Below are 17,915 nucleotides of genomic sequence, written 5' to 3' on the forward strand. Positions count from 1 at the left end.
CACTCTAACCTCTAGGCTACCTGCCACCCTGCCGCCCCCATTACAGGCATTCATTTTGAAAGAAAACGTTATTGTCCCGAAGGGAATGTGGTTTATTGTCTACTAAATGTATCCTGGCTGATTATGAGCCATGTGATTTAGTGCTTTGGTCTCTTATCTCGCTCTTTGGAATGTTTCCAAATCTCCATGGAATGTTGGTCTGGACTTTAGAATGCTGGAATGCCGTTTTGTTTTACAGTGTGTGGTGTGGTCAGGGCAGTAGGTAGTAACCAAGATCTGCCAAGCCAAGCAAACGACCCTCTATAAATCACTAAATAGATCTACAGTCATATAAGTATTTAGTGATGTTTGTTTAGTGCCTTAATGATGATGCACGGTCCATATATTTAGGATGATCTCTTTTTAAGTATTTGTTAACATATTGACTGACGTTATATTTGATCTATATTTCTGCATATGTCCAAATGAACCCTAAACCTAATCAAAGTGTCATTTATTTTCCAGTGTGTGGCGAGGGTAAGTTTGGGAGGACGTGTAAAGAGTGGTGTAGAGATGGTTACTGCAGATCCATGGTGTTCTGTCAGAGAGACCCATACGGCTGCTCCTGTGCTACTGGCTGGAGAGGATTTAACTGTAGTGAAGGTGAGGGGAGAGGACATGTTTGAGTTTGAGAGTTTTGAGTTTATTTTATTTTTTACATTAATCAACTTTTCAGTATAAGTGACGGTTGTAGCCAGCCGGCAAATTTTTCAATCGGCAGTCCCTGGGCAGGTTATTGTTTCTACACTGATATACTGTACATTGATATGTTTATGAAAAATGGACAAGGAAGTTGTGATCTGGTGGTCCCAGATCAGTTTATGCTATCACTCTCATTATGTTCCTATGGTTGTCATTATCATCAATGACGGTAAGAGATCTGGGACCAGGCTACCATAAAGTAGAAGTTGGCACAATCAGATCTGGGACCAGGCTAACATAACGTATAAGTTGGCACAATCAGATCTGGGACCAGGCTAACATAACTTATAAGGTAGCACAATCAGATCTGGGACCAGGCTAACATAACGTAGAAGTTGGCACAATCAGATCTGGAACCAGGCTAACATAACGTAGAAGTTGGCACAATCAGATCTGGGACCAGGCTACCATAACGTATAAGTTGGCACAATCAGATCTGGGACCAAGCTAACATAACGTATAAGTTGGCACAATCAGATCTGGGACCAGGCTACCATAACGTATAAGTTGGCACAATCAGATCTGGGACCAGGCTAACATAACGTATAAGTTGGCACAATCAGATCTGGGACCAGGCTACCATAAAGTAGAAGTTGGCACAATCAGATCTGGGACCAGGCTAACATAAAGTATGGTGTCCTATCTGGCTGGGGTTATAATAATCGATCACCTTTCTTATTGCTAAAGTACAGTGGGTTGCTATTCATAGATAGTACTGTCATGTATTTCTGGGTTTGTTCCTGTGTCTCCAGCTTGTCCTCCGGGGTTCTATGGAGCTGACTGCAGGCTGACGTGTGAATGTGGAGACAAGGGGCACTGCGACCGGTTCCGTGGCTGTGTGTGTGTGGGACGACACGGTGCTCGCTGCGAGAAAGAAGGTTAAAAAACTTACTGACTTCAGCTCCATAAACTCTCCACTATTATATTTAAAGCTATGTGGATGTTGTTACTGTTCACCCTGAATTGAAGAGTTCAGTACATTGTTGATGTTGTTGTTGTTGTTGTTGTTGTTGTTGATGATGATGTTTCCTTTTAGACAGGCCACCTGTCGTAGTCAGTAACCCCATGGATACAGAGGTGAATGCTGGGGTTCAGTACATTGTCAACTGTAGCGCCACGGGTCAACCAGCTCCTCTACACAGTGAGATCATCCTCCTCAAACCAGGCAAAACCAGAATATATGTAAGTGTTAATCTGGTCCCACATCTGTTTGTGCCAATTTATACGTTATGTTAGCCTGGTCCCACATCTGTTTGTGCCAATTTATACGTTATGTTAGCCTGGTCCCACATCTGTTTGTGCCAATTTATACGTTATGTTAGCCTGGTCCCACATCTGTTTGTGCCAATTTATACGTTATGTTAGCCTGGTCCCACATCTGTTTGTGCCAATTTATACGTTATGTTAGCCTGGTCCCAGATCTGATTGTGCTGTCTTGTCAACTCCTGGTCATAGACACACCGGTGTCAAGACAGCACAAATGGATTTGGGACCAAGCTATGTAAGTAGCAGAGAAATTATCAAATTGGATATTAAGTATGTGTTTCTTTATTTGATCATTTAAAAAATAATTAGCATTAGCAATGATTAGCAATCCCCACGATTAGCAATCACCCCATTAGCCATTTCTTCTTATCAAATGCTTAATTCACAGCACTAATATGTGATTATATTTGTATGGTTGGATTGATGTTTTCCCTAGGCATTTGACACTGACATGGTGAATGACCAGACCACGTCTATGTTCAGGGTGGATAAGATCACTGAGAGAGATACTGGTTATTGGATCTGTCAGGTGAAAACTACAGCTGGGCAGGCAGAGAGAGAGTTCATGGTCAACGTCAAAGGTAGGAGAAAACCTGCTTCGTCTTCGCCACCTCCTTCGTCTCCTCCATCTTCGTCTCCTCCTCCGTCTTCATCTTTGTCTCCTCCTTCGACTCGTCCTTCATCTCATCCTTCCTCTTCGTCTCCTCCTTCCTCTTCATCTCCTTCGTCTTTGCCTTCTTCGTCTCCTCCTTCCACTTCATCTCCTTCGTCTCCTCCTTCGTCGTCTTTTTCTTGAAAATGTCTTCCATTTCGTGAATGTGGATTTGAACACTTCTCTTCTCTCTTCCTCTCTTTCTCTCAGTCCCTCCGATGCCCCAGTATCCTCCCATGTTGAACAGTAGTGGTCCGTATCACCTGGTTGTGCTGGTCAACAAGGAGCCGTACACAGGAGACGGACCGGTGACCTCTGTCAAGGTCATCTACAAGCAGGTCAATACCTCTGTATGGAAGACCGTTGAAGGTAGTGTACACCACAGACATGAACTCTTACCTGTACTGTCTACCACAGACATGAACTCTTACCTGTACTGTCTACCACAGACATGAACTCTTACCTGTACTGTCTACCACAGACATGAACTCTTACCTGTACTGTCTAGCACAGACATGAACTCTTACCTGTACTGTCTACCACAGACATTAACTCTTACCTGTACTGTCTACTACAGACAGTACTGTACACCGGGAGTTCCCAAACAGTTTTACTCCAGCATTGGGGAACATCCTGTGACCCCCCCTGCGTGTGTATTTGTATGGGCACAAGCACTGTTTATGACAATTGTTCATACCACTCTTGTTGGTGGAGAGATTTTTGCAGGTTTAAAGCTCATTTTCTTGCAATTCTATAAATTGTGCCATGTCTAATGTGCATTCATGTGATACCTTGAATCTGTGCTACCACGCCCAGAAATCGGCTCCTTTTATTTTGTCCCCAACGCACTAGACGACCAGTTCTTGTAGCCTTTAGCCGTACCCTTATCTTACTCCTCCTCTGTTCCTCAGGTGATGTAGAGGTTAATTCAGGCCCTGTAGGCCCCAGTTCCACTCCTATTCCCCAGGCGCTATCATTTGTTGACTTCTGCAACAGTAAAAGCCTTGGTTTCATGCTTGTTAACATCAGAAGCCTCCTCCCTAAGTTTGCTTTATTCACTGCTTTAGTACACTCCGCCCACTCTGATGTCCTAGCCATGTCTGAATCCTGGCTTAGGAAGGCCACCAAAAATTCAGAAATTTCCATCCCCGACTATAACATTTTCCGCCAAGATGGAACTGCCAAAGAGGGCGGAGTTGCAATCTACTGCAGAGACAGCCTGCAGAGTTCTGTCATACGATCCAGGTCTGTGCCCAATCTACTGCAGAGAGAGCCTGCAGAGTTCTGTCATACTATCCAGGTCTGTGCCCAATCTACTGCAGAGAGAGCCTGCAGAGTTCTGTCATACTATCCAGGTCTGAGTTCTGTCATACTATCCAGGTCTGAGTTCTGTCATACTATCCAGGTCTGAGCCCAAACAATTCGAGATTCTACTTTTAAAAATCCACATTTCCAGAAATAAGTCTCTCACTGTTGCCGCTTGTCACAGACCCCCCTCAGCCCCCAGCTGCGCTCTGGACACCATGTGTGAACTAATTACACCCCATTTATCTTCAGAGTTTGTACTGTTAAGTGACCTAAACTGGGATATGCTTAACACCACGGCACCCTCATAGATATCACCCTAACCAACTTTCCCTCTAAATATACCTCTGCTGTGGAGAGAGGATGCCTGCTTATTCTTTAAAAGCGCTTTCCTCACCATCTTAAATAAGCATGCCCCATTCAAAAAATGTACAACCAGGAACAGATATAGCCCGTGGTTGACTCCAGACCTGTCTGCCCTTGACCAGCACAAAAACATCCTGTGGCGTGCTGCATTAGCATCAAATAGCCCCCATGATATGCAACTTTTCAGGGAGGTTAGGAACCAATACACACAGGCAGTTAGGAAAGCTAAGGCTAGCTTTTTCAAACAGAAATTTTCATCCTGTAGCATGAACTACAAAAAGTTTTGGGAAATGTAAAGTCCATGGAGAATAAGACCACCTCCTCCCAGCTGCCCACTGCTCTGAGGCTAGGAAACACTGTCACCGCCGATAAATCTACTATAATCACGAATTTCAATAAGCATTTATCTACGGCTGGCCATGCTTTCCACCTGGCTACCCCTAACCCGGTCAACAGCTCTGCATCCCCCACAGCAACTTGTCCGAGCCTTCCCCATTTCTCCTTCTCCCAAATCCAGATAGCTGATGTTCTGAAAGAGCTGCATAATATGAACCACTACAAATCAGCTGGGCTAGACAATCTGGATCCTCTCTTTCTAAAATGATCACCGCAATTGTTGCAACCCCTATTACTAGCCTGTTCAACTTCTCTTTCGTATCGTCTGAAATCCCAAAAGATTGGAAAGCTGACACGGTCATCCCCCTCTTCAAAGGGGGAGACACTCTAGACCCAAACTGTTACAGACCTATATCTATCCTACCCGGCCTTTCTAAGGTCTTCGAAAGCCAAGTTAACAAACAGATCACCGACCATTTCGACCTGGCCAAGGCCTTCGACTCTGTCAATCACCACATCCTCATCGGCAGACTCGACAGCCTTGGTTTCTCAAATGACTGCCTCACCTGGTTCACCAACTACTTCTCTGATAGAGTTCAGTGTGTCAAATCGGAGGGCCTGTTGTCCGGACCTCTGGCAGTCTCTATGGGGGTGCCACACCTCTACGCAGACGACACCATTCTGTATACTTCTGGCCCTTCTTTGGACACTGTGTTAACTAACCTCCAGACGAGCTTCAATGCCATACAACTCTCCTTCCGTGGCCTCCAACTGCTCTTAAATGCAAGTAAAACTAAATGCATGCTCTTCAACCGATCGCTGGCTGCACCTGCCCGCCTAGCATCACTACTCTGGACGGTTCTGACTTAGAATACGTGGACAATTACAAATACCTAGGTGTCTGGTTAGACTGTAAACTCTCCTTCCAAACTCATATTAAGCATCTCCAATCCAAAATTAAATCTAGACTCGGCTTCCTATTTTGCAACAAAGCATCCTTCACTCATGCTGCCAAACATACCCTCGTAAAACTGATTATCCTACCGATCCTGGACTTCGGCGATGTCATTTACAAAATAGCCTCCAACACTCTACTCAATAAATTGGATGCAGTCTAACAAAGTGCGTTAGAAAGTTGTAAGTCCGTTTCGTCGCCAAAGCGACCTATATTGCTCTCGTTGGCTGGCCCTCGCTTCATATTCGTAGCCAAACCCACTGGCTCCAGGTCATCTATATGTCTTAGGTAGGTAAAGCCCCGCCTTTTCTCGGCTCACTGGTCACCAGAGCAGCACCCACCGTTGGCACGCACTCCAGCAGGTATATCTCACTGGTCATCCCCAAAGCCAATTCTTCCTTTGGCCCCCTTTCCTTCCAGTTATCTGCTGCCAATGACTGGAACGAACTGCAAAAATCACTGAAGCTGGAAACATTTCTCCCTCACTAACTTTAAGCACCAGCTGTCAGAACAGCTCACAGATCACTGCACCTGTACATAGCACATCTGTAAATTGCCCATCCAACTACCTCATCCCCATACTGTTATATTGTATTTATTGTTTTTCTCCTTTGCACCCCAGTATCTCTACTTGCACACTCATCTTTTGCACATCTATCACTCCACTGTTTAAACGCTAAATTGTAATTATTTCGCCACTAAGGCGTATTTATTGCCTTACCTCCCCTTGCATTATAGGACGCCGATTCTAGATGTAATTTTAAGCGATGCTTTATGTGAGTCTGGTTAGACTGTAAACTCACCTTCCAGACACCTAGGTGTTTGTAGTTGTCCACGTATTCTAAGTCAGTGCCGTCCAGAGTAGTGATGCTAGACGGGAAGGCAGGTATGGGCAGCGATGGATTGAATAGTTTTACTTGCATTTAAGAGCAGTTGGAGGCCACGGAAGGAGAGTAGTATGGCATTGAAGCTCATCTGGAGGTTAGTTAACACAGTGTCCAAAGAAGGGCCAGAAGTATACAGAATGGTGTCGTCTGCGTAGAGGTGGATCAGAGAATCACCAGCCGCAAGAGCGACATCATTGATGTATACAGAGGAAAGAGTCGGCCTGAGAATTGAAGCCTGTGGCACCCCCATAGAGACTGCCAGAGGTCCGGACAACAGGCCCTCCGATTTGACACACTGAACTCTATCAGAGAAGTAGTTGGTAAACCAGGCGAGGCAATCATTTGAGAAACCAAGGCTGTCTAGTCTGCCGATAAGAATGTGGTGATTGACAGAGTCGAAGGCCTTGGCCAGGTCGATGAATAAGGATGCACAGTAATGTCTCTTATCGATGGCGGTTATGATATCGTTTAGGACCTTGAGCGTGGCTGAGGTGCACCCATGACCAGCGCTGAAAACAGATTGCATAGTGGAGAAGGTATGGTGGGATTCGAAATGGTCGGTAATCTGTTTGTTAACTTGGCTTTCGAAGACCTTAGAAAGGCAGGGTAGGATAGAAATAGGTCTGTTAGCAGTTTGAGTGTCACCCCCTGTGAAGAGGGGGATGACCTTTGGGAATCTCAGACGATACGAACGAGAGAGCAGATCATTTTAGAAAGAAAGGGTCCAGATTGTCTAGCCCAGCTGATTTGTAGGGGTCCAGATTTTGTAGCTCTTTCAGAACATCAGCTATCTGGATTTGGGTGAAGGAGAAATGGTGGGGGCTTTGGCGGAGGTGTGCTTGGGCAATGAAAAGGCTATGAAAAGCTAACTGACATTTACTCCTGAGGTGCTACCCTGTTGCACCCTCGACAACCACTGTGATTATTAATATTTGACCCTGGTGGTCATTTATGAACATTTTAACATCTTGGCCATGTTCTGTTATAATCTCCACCCGGCACAGCAAGAATTGGACTGGCCACCCTCATAGCCTGGTTCCTCTCTAGGTTTCTTTCTAGGTTCTGGCCTTTCTAGGGAATTTTTCCAAGCCACTGTGCTTCTACACCTGCATTGCTTGCTGTTTGGGGTTTTAGGCTGGGTTTCTGTACAGCACTTTGAGATATCAGCTGATATAAATATATTTGATTGATTGATACCCAATATAGAAATTGCACCTTGTGCATTCTACTATTACAACTCTCAAGAGTAAGTTGAAAGCCGGACCGAGTTCAGTAAAAAAAATTAAGAAAAGTTTTTTGGAACTGCTATACACTACAGACAGGAACTCTTTATTGATGTTCAGTACTCCCATGGTTCCTCAGATTAGGAGAGCAAATACATGAGCAGGCCTTTATAATGAATAGGATTATATGGACAGGGGGGGTAGGGGTGGGATCCTAGAGCAGCTCTTTTAGTCTGATAGTCCCTGGTTTCAAAGGAAGGATAATGATTTGCTAAATGTTATCCATGAAGTGTGACAGAGCTATCACGTTCCTGTGAGCTTCAGTTAACGTTTCCTGAAATGAATCCCACTTGTCTTCATGACTGTACTGAACAATTATAATGATATCATCTGTGTGCTATTGTGATTTGGAAACTACTATTCATTGGTTCCAGAATGTCCCCTTCCACGTATGTTTTCTTTGTATGTAGAAACTATTGGCAACAGCATCATATGGAGTCATTGAGGGATGTAAGTGATGATTTTCTCTCCCTGTCCCTCTCTCTCTTCCCCACTCTCTCTCTCTCCCTCCCTCTTTCTCTCTCTCCCCTCTCTCTCTTCCTCCCTCTATTTCTCTCTCCCCCCTCTATTTCTCTCTCTCCCCCTCTCTCTCCCTCCCTCTATATATCTCTCTCTCTATCCCTCCTTCTCTTTCTCACCCCCATCTCTCTCCCTCTCTTTCTCTCTCTCTCCCCTCTCTCGCCCTCTCTCTCTTTTTCTCTCTATCCCCCCTCTCTTTCTCCCTCCCTCTCAGTGGTTGGTCCAGTAGTGAAGCTAGAGAACCTGTCTCCAATGACCCACTACACCACCTTCATCCAGCTGAGTCGCCATGGCGCCGGAGGGGCGGGGTTTCCCGGTCCAGAGGCCAGCTTCTCCACACAGATGCTTGGTGAGAACCATAGAACCATACGATCCATAGAATTAGAATGGCTATGAAAGAACCATACGATCCATAGAATTAGAATGGCTTTGAAAGAACCATAGAACCATACAATCCATATAATTAGAATGGCTTTGAAAGACCCATAGAACCATACGATCCATATAATTGGAATGGCTTTGAAAGAACCATACGATCCATAGAATTAGAATGGCTTTGAAAGAACCATAGAACCATACGATCCATAGAATTAGAATGGCTTTGAAAGAACCATAGAACCATACGATCCATAGAATTAGAATGGCTTTGAAAGAACCATAGAACCATACGGTCCATATAATTAGAATGGCTTTGAAAGAACCATAGAACCATACAACCCATATAATTATAATGAACGAACAGTCTAGTTCTGTGGTAAGAACCACCCCAGTAACTTTATTTAGATGCTGGGTAAGAACCACCCCAGTAACCTTATTCAGATGCTGGGTAAGAACCACCCCAGTAACCTGGGTAAGAACCACCCCAGTAACCTGGGTACGAACCACCCCAGTAAACTGGGTAAGAACCACCCCAGTAACCTGGTTAAGAACCACCCCAGTAACCTGGGTAAGAACCACCCCAGTAACCTTATTCAGATGCTGGGTAAGAACCACCCCAGTAACCTGGGTAAGAACCACCCCAGTAACCTTATTCAGATGCTGGGTAAGAACCACCCCAGTAACCTGGGTAAGAACCACCCCAGTAACCTGGGTAAGAACCACCCCAGTAACCTTATTCAGATTCTGGGTAAGAACCACCACAGTAACTTGGGTAAGAACCACCCCAGTAACCTGGGTAAGAACCACCCCAGTAACCTGGGTAAGAACCACCCCAGTAACCTTATTCTTAACCTCAGGTCATATATATTACATGACCAAAAGTATGTGGACAGCTGCTCCTCGAACATCTCATTCCAAAATCATGGGCATTAATATGGAGTTGGTCCCTGTTTTGCTGCTATAACAGCCTCCTTCTGGGAAGGATTTCCACTAGATGTTGGAACATTGATGCGGGGACTTGCTTCCATTCAGCCACAGCAGTATTAGTGAGGTTGGGCTCTGATGTTGGGCGATTAGGCCTGGCTCGCAGTTGGAGTTTCAATTCATCCCAAAGGTGTTCGATGGGTTTGAGGTCAGGGCTATGTGCAGGCCAGTCAAGTTCTTTCACACCAATCTCGACAAAACATTTCTGTATGGACCTCGCTTTGTGCACGTGGGCACATTCCCCAAACTGTTACCACAAAGTTGGAAGCACAGAATGATCTAGAATAACATTGTATGATGTAGCATTAAGATTTCCCTTCACTGGAACTAAGGGGCCTAGCCCGAACCATGAAAAACAGCCCCAGACCATTATTCCTGCTCCACCAAACTTTACACAGGTAGGTAGCGTTCTTCTGGCACCCGCCAAACCCAGATTCTTCCGTCAGACTGCCAAATGGTGAAGCGTGATACATCACTCCAGAGAACGCGTTTCCACTGCTCCAGATTCCAATGGCGGCGAGCTTTACACCACTACGGCCGACGCTTGGCATTACGCATGGTGATCTTATGCTTGTGTGCGGCTGCTCGGCCATGAAAACCCATTTCATGAAGCTCCCAATGAACAGTTATTGTGCTGACGTTGCTTCCAGAGGCAGTTTGGAACTCTGTAGTGAGTGTTGCAACTGAGGACAGACCATTTTTGTTGCGTGTTCAACACGTTTCAGCACTCGGCGGTCCCGTTCCTGTGTGGTCTACCACTTCACCGGCTGAGCCGTTGTTGCTCCTAGATGTTTCCACTTCACAATAACAGCACTTAAAGTTAACCGGGGAAGCTCTAGCAGGGCAGAAATTTGACGAACTGACTTGTTGGAAAAGTGGCATCCTGGGACGGTGATACGTTGGAAGTCTTTGACCTCTTCAGTCAGGCCGGCAATATTTGTCTATGGAGATTGCATGGCTGTGTGCTCGATTTCATACTTGTCAGCACAGGTGTGGCTGAAATAGCTGAATCAGTCATTTGAAGGTGTCCACATACTTTTGTATATATAGTGTAAGCATTGAGCTACTACATCAAGATGTTTATCTATGGACACAAGGAATGTTCCTCTGATCTTAACCTAACAGATGAGACATGGAGGCCTTATAGGAACCTGATTTATCGCTAGCCTCTGAGTTACATAACTAACCCCATAAACAATGAGATTTTAGACTGGTTGCCCAAGGAATTTCACTACTAAATCAACTGACCTATGGCGGGGATCCCAGTCTCCCAATGACCTCTAACCTTCAGACATGGTTGTAAACTCCTATGACCGTTAGACGGCCATGTATCAGGGTTAAATTACCTCAACGACCCCTTCCTTCCTTTCCCCTCCTCCAGACCTCCCGCTCCCCTCGGGGGTGAGGCTGGTCCCTGAATCCCAGACCTCCCTGGGCCTGTCCTGGGACCGTGTGATGGGGCCTGGGTCGGCTACGGAAGACTGGACCTACCAGGTTAGTGTCCCTGTGTGGCTCAGTTGGTAAGAGTGTAGTGTTAGCAATGCCAGGGTGAAGGGTTTAATTCCCACCTGTGATACATACACTAAGATGTATACACTCACTGTACGTTGCTTTCTGGTTAAAAGCATCTGTTAGAGTATGTACATTTAGTGTGCATTATTTTCTCTGTTGTAAGACCCATGTCAGCACCACTTCACCAGGTCGTATGACTCTATCATATTATTCCGTCACCAGGTGGAGTGTGTTCAGAGCTCGGACCCTGGGACCATTAAGACCTACCAGCTCCCATCCAACTCCACTGGCCTCAAGTTGCCAGACTTGAAGCCCAGACACAAGTATGAGTGCAGGGTGAGGATAATGACGGCGTCAGTGGGACAACACAGCCAGCCTGTCTCTGCATGGACACTCAGCAATGGTAATGACTTAAAAAAAAACAACAACACTTGATCTGGTTTAACAACTTAGGACCGATGGATGATGATCTGCCAAATAAAAAATTTAAATGAACACCAGAGATTCTGATCTTATTGACTACAGTGATTTAGTTTGCTTGTTTTTATTTTAAAAAACAGCAGTGTATTGTTTTGTCTCTGTGTCTCCAGATTGCTACAGGGCTACTACGGGGCTATAGAGTTCTTCTACATTTAAAAAAAAATCCTACTGTATATACACAGCTAGAACAGCTTTCATTTCTTCAACTTCCCTCAAAGTGACCTACTCTAACACCTGTCCTATCCTGTCTGTTCTGTCAGAGTTGCCCCCGGCTCCGTCCGCCATCAGGAGCTGCAACGTAACAGACACCTCAGCCATCATTACCTGGTCTCTGGCCGAGGGTTACTCCATCTCCAAGGTCATTCATTGATTGATTATTTGAATTGATTTAAAATACATATAAAGCAGCTCCAACCAGAGACAACATTGGACACTTTCTAAACAATTCACAACGAATTAGCACAAAAACAAACCTGCGGCCTTCTTTCCAATGTGCTCCTTAGGTGATGCTGCGTTTCCAAGACAACACCCTGGCCGACTACAGCCAGCTGGCAGAGATCAACATTCCTCTGCAGGGGGAGGGGCTACCGGGTCAGGTAGCCAATCAGATGCAGTTCCAGCTGCGTGGTCTGAAACCTGACACTCCGTACCTGGTGGAGATCTGGTCCAAGAACAACATGGGAGAGAGTCTAGGGAAACCTCATATCCCCCTCCAGACCATGACGCTACAGGAGAGCTCTCGTAAGTTATTTCCCCACAATACATCACACCAGTAAGTTATTTACCCACAAAACATCACAGGAAATATCCTGTAAGTTAGTTACCCACAATACATCACACCAGTAAGTTATTTACCCACAAAACATCACCGGAAATATCCTGTAAGTCAGTTACCCACACTATTAAGTTAGTTACCCACAATCAATAAAATATATTGAGAGAGAGAGAGAGAGAGAGAGAGAGAGAGAGAGAGATCTAACAGACTGACCCTAGCCCCCCGACACACACTATTGCAGCATAAATACTGGAGGCTGAGACACTGTGGCCCCTTCTGACGATAACCCCGGACAGGGCCAAACAGGCAGGATATAACCCCACCCACTTTGCCAAAGCACAGCTCCCACGCCACTAGAGGGATATCTTCAACCACCAACATACCATCCTGAGACAAGGCCGAGTATAACCCACAAAGATCTCCGCCACGGCACAACCCAAGGGAGGGCGCCAACCCAGACAGGAAGACCACGTCAGTGACTCAACCCACTCAAGTGACACACCCCTCCTAGGGATGGCATGGAAGAGCCACAGTAAGCCAGTGACTCAGCCCCTGTAATAGGGTTAGAGGCAGAGAATCCCAGTGGAGAGAGGGAAACCGGCCAGGCAGAGGCAGCTAGGGCGGTTCGTTGCAGACTCACTCTCGTTGCTCTCGAGACCGAGTCTGCGTCACTCACATGGATAGGCAGACCATTCCATAAAAATTGAGCTCTATAGGAGAAAGCCTTGCCTCCAGCTGTTTGCTTAGAAATTCTAGGGACAAACTGAAGTTAATTTAGTGCTTTATCCGGGTAGCCGGAAAGTAGAGCATTGCAGTAGTCTACCCTAGAAGTGACAAAAGCATGGATTCATTTTCCTGCATCATTTTTGGACAGAAAGTTAAGGATTTTTGCAATGTTACTAATGTCTCTCTTCAAAAGAGAGATCAGCGTCCAGAGTAACGCCGAGGTCCTTCACAGTTTTATTTGAGACGACTGTACAACCATTAAGATTAATTGTCAGATCCAACAGAAGGTCCCTTTGTTTCTTGGGACCTAGAACAAGCATCTCTGTTTTGTCTGAGTTTAAAAGTAAAACATTTGCCGCCATCCACTTCCTTATCTCTGAAACACAGGCTTCCAGGGAGGGCAATTTTCACCACGTTTCATTGAAATGTGTGTTGTCCGCATAGCAGTGAAAGTTAACATTATGTTTCTGAATGACATCACCAAGAGGTAAAATATATAGTGAAAACAATAGAGGTCCTAAAACAGAGCCTTGAGGAACACCGAAATTTACAGTTGATTTGTCAAAGGACAAACCATCTACAGAGACAAACTGATATCTTTCCGACAGATAAGATCTAAACCAGGCCAGAACTTGTCCGTGAAGACCAATTTGGGTTTCCAATCTCTCCAAAAGAATGTGATGATGGATGATATAAAAAGCAGCACTAAGGTCTAAGAGCACGAGGACAGATGCAGAGCCTCGGTCTGACACCATTAAAAGGTAATTTACCACCTTCACGAGTGCAGTCTCAGTGCTATGATGGGGTCTAAAACCGGACTGAAGCGTTTCACATACATTGTTTGTCTACAGAGAGGCAGTGAGTTGCTGAGCAACAGCTTTTTCTAACAATTTTGAGAGGAATGGGAGATTCGATATAGACCGATAGTTTTTTTAATATTTTCTGGGTCAAGGTTTGGCTTTTTCAAGAGAGGCTTTATTACTGCCACTTTCAGGGAGTTTGGTACACATCCGGGGGATAGAGAGCCGTTTATTATGTTCAACATAGGAGGGCCAAGCACAGGAAGCAGCTCTTTCAGTAGTTTAGTTGGAATTGAAGGTTTAGAGGCCATGATTATTTTCATCAATGTGTCAAGAGATAAAGTATTAAAAAACTTGTGTCTCCCTTGATCCTAGGGCCTGGCAGAGTTGTGCAGACTCAGGACAACTGAGCTTTGAAGGAATTTGCTTTCTAATGATCATGATCTTTTCCTCAAAGAAGTTCATGAGTTAATCACTGCTGAAGTGAAAGCCATCCTCTCTTGGGGAATGCTGCTTTTTAGTTAGCTTTGCAACAGTATAAAAAATATATTTTGGATTGTTCTTATTTTCCTCAATTAAGTTGGAAAAATAGGATGATTGAGTAGCAGTGAGGGCTCTTCGATACTGCACGGTACTGTCTTTCCAAGCTAGTCGGAAGACTTACAGTTTGGTGTGGCGTCATTTCTGTTCCAATTTTCTGGAAGCTTGCTTCAGAGCTTGGGTATTGTCTGTATACCAGGGAGCTAGTTTCTTATGACAAATGTTTTTTATTTTTAGGGGTGTGACTGCATCTAGGTTATTGTGCAAGGTTAAATTGAGTTCCTCAGTTAGGTGGTTAACCTCTCTGGGGTAGGGGGCAGTATTTTGACATCTGGATGAAAAGCGTTCCCAAAGTAAACTGCCTGTTACTCCAATGGTTTTCTATGGGATGCCCTTATTATTAGGAACCTGGTTGCAGTTCCTATGGCTTCCACTAGATGTCAACGGTCTTTAGAAATTGTTCGATGTTTTTCTTTTGAGAAATTAAGAAGTAGTCCTATTCATTGTAAGTGTCACTCCAGGTGGACTGTTTTGGTGCGCGTGAACTGGTGCGTGTAAAATGGAGCTCCATGTTGTTTTTATCCGGTATTAGAAACAGTCTTAAATGTTATTGATTATTTACGTTTTAGGGTATCTGAGGTTGGATTAAAAACGTTGTTTGAAATGTTTGGACCAAGTTTACAGGTCATTTATTAGATACTTTGTAGGCATGTTGGGCGAGTAGAAACCGGTGTATTTCTGAATCAAACGCGCCAAATAAAATGACATTTTTGGGACACAAAAGAAGTACATTATCGAACAAAAGGGCCATTTGTGATGTTTCTGGGACATTTTGTAGAGCCAACAGAAGAAGATCTTCAAAGGTAAGGCATTAATTATATCGCTATTTCTGACTTTCGTGGCGCACCTGCCTGGTTGAAATATATTTTTCATGGTTTTGTTTTTCATGTTTTTTTTCATGGTATCGCAAGGTTTGCTATCGCCATAAAGCCTTTTTGAAATCTGACACAGCGGATTAACAAGAAGTTAAGCTTTATTTAGATTTATAACACATATATTTTCAAGAATGTTAAATATTTTAATTGAGTATTTTTCCATTTTGCGCTCCACAATTTCACCGGATGTTGGCCAGGTGGGATGCTACCGTCCCACGTACCCTAGAGAAGTTAACTGATTTTGGATAGGTGGAGGGAGTCTGATGTCCTTGGGTAGGTGAAGGGAGTCTGGAAGGGCATCTAAGAGTCTTTTGGTTATCTGAGAATTAATAGCACAACTTTTGATGATCCTTGGTTGGGGTCTGAGCAGATGATTTGTTGCGATTGCAAATGTAATAAAATAGTGGTCCGATAGTCCAGGATTATGAGGAAAAACATTAAGATCCACAACATTTATTCCACGGAACAAAACTAGGTCCAGAGTATGACTGTAACAGTGAGTAGGTCCAGAGACATGTTGGACAAAACCCACTGAGTCGATGATGGCTCCGAAAGCCTTTTGGAGTGGGTCTGTGGACTTTTCCATGTGAATATTAAAGTCACTAAAAATGTGAATATTATCTGCCATGACTACAAGGTCCGATGGGAATTCAGGGAACTCAGTGAGGAACGCTGTATATGGCCTAGGAGGCATGTAAACAGTAGCTATATTGAGTAGGATTGAATAGGCTGCATAGATTTCATGACTAGAAGCTCAAAAGACGAAAACATAGTTTTTATTGGGGTAAATTGAAATTTGCTATCATAAATGTTAGCAACACCTCCGCCTTTGCGGGATGCGCTGGGGATATGGTCACTAGTGTAGCCAGGAGGTGAGGCCTCATTTAACACAGGAAATTCATCAGGCTTAAGCCATGTTTAAATCAGGCCAATCACATCAATATTATGATCAGTGATTAGTTCATTGACTATAACTGCCTTGGAAGTGAGAGATTTTACATTAAGTAGCTCTATTTTGAGATGTGAGATTTCACAATCTCTTTCAATAATGACAGGAATGGAGGAGGTCTTCATTCCAGTGACATTGCTAAGGCGAACACCGCCATGTTCAGTTTTGCCCAACCTAGGTCGAGGCACAGACACTGTCTCAATGGTGATAGCTGAGATGACTACACTGACTGTGCTAGTGGCAGACTCCGCTAAGCTGGCAGGCTGGCTAACAGCCTGCTGTCTGGCCTGCACCCTATCTCATTGTGGAGCTAGAGGAGTTAGAGTCCTGTCTATGTTCATAGATAAGATGAGAGCACCCCTCCAGCTAGGATGGAGTCCGTCACTCCTCAACAGGCCAGGCTTGGTCCTGTTCGTAGGTGAGTCCCAAAAGGGGGCCAATTATCTACAAATTCTATCTTTTGGGGGTGGCAGAAAACAGTTTTCAACCAGCGATTGAGTTGTGAGACTCTGTTGTAGAGCTCATCACTACCCCTAACTGGGAGGGGGCCCACAATACATCACACCATTAAGTTAGTTACCCACACCAGTAAATTAGCTACCCACAATACATCACACCAGTAAATTAGTTACCCACACCAGTAAATTAGCTACCCACAATACATCACACCATTAAGTTAGTTACCCACACCAGTAAATTAGCTATTTTTTTATTTTTTTTATTTTTTATTTTACCTTTATTTAACCAGGCAAGTCAGTTAAGAACAAATTCTTATTTTCAATGACGGCCTGGGAACAGTGGGTTAACTGCCTGTTCAGGGGCAGAACGACAGATTTGTACCTTGTCAGCTCGGGGGTTTGAACTCGCAACCTTCCGGTTACTAGTCCAACGCTCTAACCACTAGGCTACCCTGCCGCCCCTACCCACAATACATCACACCAGTAAATGAGTTACCCACAATACATCACACCAGTAAATTAGTTACCCACAATACGTCACACCAGTAAGTTAGTTACTCACAGTGCATCACAGCAGTAAATTAGTTACCCACAATTCATCACACAAAACCTCATATCCCCATCTGTACTATGACACCACAGGAATCATGGTCACGACGACCATGACCCAAACTCTCACTCTATCCTCCCCCCCATGCAAGAGTGCTCCCATAAATTACCCTACAAACCCTCGCTCCACCATCCACCCCCTGCTTAGTTCAGATTACCAACCAACAACCCCCACTAAGTGTTTTTTGACAGACAACATGCAATAAATCAAGTAGCTGGCAAATGTGAGGTTTGATTTACAACCCACTCAATGTGGCATGACTACTGGGGACTAAGTAGTAACGTTTCCAACAAATGACTATAGCCAACATATATCCCTCCAAGAATTACACACTGACGAATGCTCCCGCAGTTTATTGCGCAACGTTTCGACCCAAATGTCTTCGTCAGGCTAAACCCACAGGAAGAGTTAAGCCAAGTTATTGGATGTGCATACACTATGTTTAAAACATATTCCAC

General features: G+C 44.5%; 1 protein-coding gene across 5 annotated transcripts in view; it reads left to right on the top strand.

Annotated features, from left to right (window-relative positions):
• The window catches only part of LOC139422659 (TEK tyrosine kinase, endothelial), an 83,739-nt gene that overhangs the window by 38,899 nt on the left and 26,925 nt on the right, over positions 1 to 17,915 (top strand). For all 5 annotated transcript variants that reach the window (XM_071173828.1, XM_071173831.1, XM_071173832.1 and 2 more), the window contains exons 7-16: positions 505 to 642; positions 1,494 to 1,619; positions 1,778 to 1,923; positions 2,444 to 2,588; positions 2,870 to 3,028; positions 8,525 to 8,659; positions 11,054 to 11,166; positions 11,407 to 11,587; positions 11,925 to 12,022; positions 12,168 to 12,405. In XM_071173828.1, the coding sequence (XP_071029929.1) occupies positions 505 to 642; positions 1,494 to 1,619; positions 1,778 to 1,923; positions 2,444 to 2,588; positions 2,870 to 3,028; positions 8,525 to 8,659; positions 11,054 to 11,166; positions 11,407 to 11,587; positions 11,925 to 12,022; positions 12,168 to 12,405 (1,479 nt within the window). The remainder of the gene's footprint in view (positions 1 to 504; positions 643 to 1,493; positions 1,620 to 1,777; positions 1,924 to 2,443; positions 2,589 to 2,869; positions 3,029 to 8,524; positions 8,660 to 11,053; positions 11,167 to 11,406; positions 11,588 to 11,924; positions 12,023 to 12,167; positions 12,406 to 17,915) is intronic.

This window comes from Oncorhynchus clarkii, chromosome 12 (assembly GCF_045791955.1).
Source record: "Oncorhynchus clarkii lewisi isolate Uvic-CL-2024 chromosome 12, UVic_Ocla_1.0, whole genome shotgun sequence".
In the NCBI taxonomy this organism is placed as follows: domain Eukaryota; kingdom Metazoa; phylum Chordata; class Actinopteri; order Salmoniformes; family Salmonidae; genus Oncorhynchus; species Oncorhynchus clarkii.